Source organism: Ochotona princeps, chromosome 8, assembly GCF_030435755.1.
Source record: "Ochotona princeps isolate mOchPri1 chromosome 8, mOchPri1.hap1, whole genome shotgun sequence".
Taxonomy (NCBI): Eukaryota; Metazoa; Chordata; class Mammalia; order Lagomorpha; family Ochotonidae; genus Ochotona; species Ochotona princeps.
The window spans coordinates 15,088,189-15,092,471 of NC_080839.1; the positions used below are offsets into that span (position 1 = coordinate 15,088,189).

At 46.1% G+C, this 4,283-nt stretch overlaps 1 gene segment (V, D, J or C); it reads right to left on the reverse strand.

Annotated features, from left to right (window-relative positions):
* Positions 1–3,225: 3,225 nt before the first annotated feature.
* LOC131480976 (immunoglobulin kappa variable 1-39-like) lies at positions 3,226–3,970 on the reverse strand. The segment is given in 2 exon segments: positions 3,226–3,677; positions 3,803–3,970. Coding segments are annotated over 2 exon segments (453 nt in total).
* Between the last annotated feature and the right edge of the window lie 313 nt (positions 3,971–4,283).

Consider the following 4,283-nt stretch of genomic DNA (forward strand, 5'->3'; position numbering starts at 1 on the left):
TGGGAAAGCAGTCGAGGACGGTCCAATGCTTTGGGACACTGCACCCGCGTGGGAGACCCGGAGGAGGTTCCTGGTTCCCGGCTTCGGATCGGCGCGCACCAGCCCGTTGCGGCTCACTTGGGGAGTGAATCATCAGACAGAAGATCTTCCTCTCTGTCTCTCCTCCCCTCTGTATATCTGACTTTGTAATAAAATAAATGAATCTTTAAAAAAAAATTTTTTTTGAATATTTCATCTGAGCAGTCTAATTTGTTCTGAAGGATAAGATAACTTACTTTTCCCAGATATGCATTCAAAGCTATAAGTAACACATTGTGTGGTATCTGTTCCTCCTCATGGCAGGTGCCTGTGGAGACATCAGGATGTCCCAGTCTCCAAACTCCTTGTATCTGCAGGAGAGAATGTCACCATCAACTGCAAATCCGGCTTAGTCTTTTAGCCAGCTCTATCCACAACAACTACCTAGTCTGGTACCAGCTGAAATCAGGACACGTGCCTAAGCTACTCATCAACTAATCAGCCAGTCTAGGATCCATTGTCCCTGACAGATTGAGCAGAAACAGGTCAAGGACAGATTTCATTCTCACCATCAGCAGCCTCCAGGTTGAGGACGTAGGAGATTGCTCCTGTGGGCAGCATGAGAGCAGTCCTCTCACAGGGATTCAGCCTCCAACACAAACCTCCTCCCAGGGCCACATGTGAGTGAGCTCCTGCTGTCCCAGCTGCTTCCTTCCTGCCCTGCTCTGTCTCTCCCTCCTCTTTAGCGCATAGCCTGTCTCCTGTTTCACTATAGACTTTGTACTACTAAGGGAAGTCTGAGGGGAACAACCTGCCTGAGACCTTTGTACAAGGAAGCCCTGCCACAATGAGCCTGGAAGGAGTTGTCATGAGACCTTCCATCATTATTCAGAGCTTGCTTTGGCCTCTCAGGGTCTCAGTTGTCTGTAAGATGGGCTTAAGCACTGACCAGGAGATAGCCTCACCTGCCTCTTGCAGAAAAGAACTCAAGGATGGAGCAGCTGCCTCTCCCCTGTGCCTGCTGACACTTTCCCTTTTCCTTCTTTGGGTGAGTCACCTGCTCCTCTCTCTCTCCCTCAGGGTGCATCACCAGAGTTAACCTCAGCACTCGATTTTCAAGCACCTCTCTTACTCCTTTGCCCTCCAAACAGCCTATTCTTCTTGAATCCTGATCTGACTTCACATTTTTTTAGCTAATGCTCTTTGTTTCAGAATGGGAAACACAGCTCTGCTCCTGGGAGTGTTATTTTAAATGTCAAAAGCACTTGGCAGATTGATTACCAAATGACTGTACTTGGGAGAGTATCATGAACAATTTAGGAGTAATAAAACAAGGTGAGGCTAAAGTCCTCACCTTGAAGGTGCCAGGATCGCATACGGGCCCCGGTTCTAATCCTGGTAGCTCCACTTCCCATCCAGCTCCCCGCTTGTGGCCTGGGAAAGCAGTCGAGGAAGGCCCAAAGTCTTCAGACCCTGCACCCACGTGGGAGACCTGGAGGAAGTTCATGGCTCCTGTCTTTGGATTGGCACAGCACCAGCATTGCAGTCACTTGGGGAGTGAATCATTGGACAGAAGACCTTCCTCTTTGTCATTCCTCCTCTCTCTATATCTATATCTATATCTATATCTATATCTATATCTATATCTATATTTATATCTATAGATCTGACTTCTAATAAAAACAAGTCTTTTAAAAAGAGTATTTAAAAAATAAAAAAACATAACATAAAATAATACAATATTATTCATCCTTATAGTAGAAAGGTGGGTCTAGATGAGAGAAGAGGTGTGATGGAGAAGAAGATAGTAAAGAGTGAGTGGTGGGAGGTCCACAGACCAGGACACATTGGACATTCTCAAATGAAAGAACAGGGACTTGGATCCTCCCCTCTGGAGCTGCCAGAAGGAGCACAGCCCTGCTGCCTCCTCGGTGTCATCACAGAGAGGCCTCCGACCTCCTGAACTGGGATAACAGCACAGTGTTTAATTTGACAATATAAACATTATGATAATACATAAATAGTATTTTTGAGCTAATACCAATACACATAATTTCTCTTACCTCCCCCACTATAATTGACTGATCTCTGAGATCTGTAAATCTCACCTTGTTCTCATTCCGTGTGAATTTTGCACAAGTAGACAATAGTTGATTGTAAGGTGGGAGCACAAATTCCTCCCAGAGGGAAAATCTCTTCAGTGAAATATCTTGCAGACCTCTTGTCAACCAGGATGGTGAGATTCTAGGGCTCAGATATCAGAGCGTGAGTGGAGGAACGGTTCTGATTTATTCACTTCTCTGTTTCCACATTAGGAGGAGAAAATAAGACAACAGAGAATGTGAGAGGACAGAGCTGAGTCCAAACGATGAGAAGGGACTGAGCAGATGAAGGATCAGGGATGGCAGATACTTCTTTCCCACAAATCTGAAATGTAATCCCATGTAGTCTGTGGTGGTTTTGAGACAGTTGTATGTGGCAGGCTTAATTGCAGAGAGGGCAGGATTGAAGATCTAGATCAACTTGGTGTCAAGCAGGTAAGTCTGAACCCTGAATCTACATCACTTTGGTCTTCTTGTGCCCTATCTCAATTTAAGCCTCAATATAGAGTGAATATCGCTATGCAGAAGAAACTTTTTAAACATAATAGCCTTTGTTAAAATTCCACAAGAGTTCACCATGTGTCTTGAGACAAACAACCCATGTGCCCTGAGATTTGAATGTCAGAAGACAAATCTTCCTGGGGGAAGGGAGGCCATCCATCTGTACCTGCAGCCAGACCCATTGACAACGCTGAGGACAAGCGAGCCCCTGTGAGCCTACGGGCAGCTGAGAGCATCAGCTCCAGGGCTGAGGACCGCAGGTTTAGCTGACTCTTGCCTCCTTGGAAGAGAGGCACTGGATTCTGGCAAATCACAGGATTCCATGTTTCTAGGATCACCGTCCCTGATCCCCACATTCCTGGAACATGAAAGTCTGTAACTTAGATTCTAATAAACTATGTTTAATGTTTCTGCTTGAAATAGCCATAATGCTTACCTTTGTACTGCATGGAACCAAAAGGATGCTGTAACATTGAGAACTTGGGCAAAATCACTTCTTTCCTTTAAATCAGTAGAAACATGGACATCTTTGTGCTGCAGGTGCCAAGTTGGAAGAAAGAGACAGACTACAAGGAGGCCCTAGGAGCCTTTCTAACTACCTTCCAGGGACCATGGAAGACTGACTACATCTGAGAATGACTCTTAGCAGATACAGACCTCAAGACAGGCATTTGGTGCAGCCCAAACTCACACTTCTGCTTTCCTGGCTGGTTTTTGTTGAGGCTTGTATCACTGTGTTAAAACCATCATCACTGCTACTATAAGCTCCAGCACAGTAGTAGATTCCTGCATCCTCAGGCTGCACCCCGTTGATGGTGAGAGTGAATGATGTCCCAGATCCACTGCCCTTGAACCTGGCAGGGACCCCAGAGGCTAATTTGGATGCATAATAGATCAGGAGCTTTGGAGGCTTCGGGGGCAGCACTGGTTTCTGCTGAAACCAGGCTAACCTACTGCTAACACTCTGACTCGTCTTGCAATTGATGGTGACTGTGCCTCCCACAGCTGCAGACACCGTGGTTGGAGTCTGGGTCACATCCAAGGCATGTGTGGCACCTGAGAAGGGAAACACAAACACAAACATACACTCTCATCATCATGTTCATACAGCAGAGACAGAAAGATTCAGTTAGCACTGACCACACTGGAAGAATTCAATTTCTGGTGATGTCCTTCCTCACCTGAGAGCCAGAGCAGCAGGAGCCCCAGGAGCTGAGCAGGGGCCCTCATGTCCATGCTGTGTCCTGAGTGGCACTGACTCCTGCACAGAGCATGAGCAGCCTGCTCTTAAGTGTGCAGGGCAGTGGGCTGTATCCGGGACACATGCAAATCAGCAGAAGGGGAAGTGATATTGTGCAAAGCAGAAGGACTCTTCCCCTCTCATCTCTGAGCACAAGGGAAGTGTCTCCAGGCACCCAGGTCATGCTCTGGGTTTCACTAATTTACCTACAGAGTACATGAATTTCTCTGGACACATTATGTGACATAGGCATTTGAGGAGCACTTGACAAACTACAAATGAACCCAGAAACAAGATGGTGTCCATCTACTTGTATTTCATGGCTATGAGAACAATTTCTTGGTAGAAATCTGCAGTATCATATTGGGGTAAGGCTATCAAATCTTTAGCCTGTCCTCAAAGTCTTCTCATGTTATTATAAT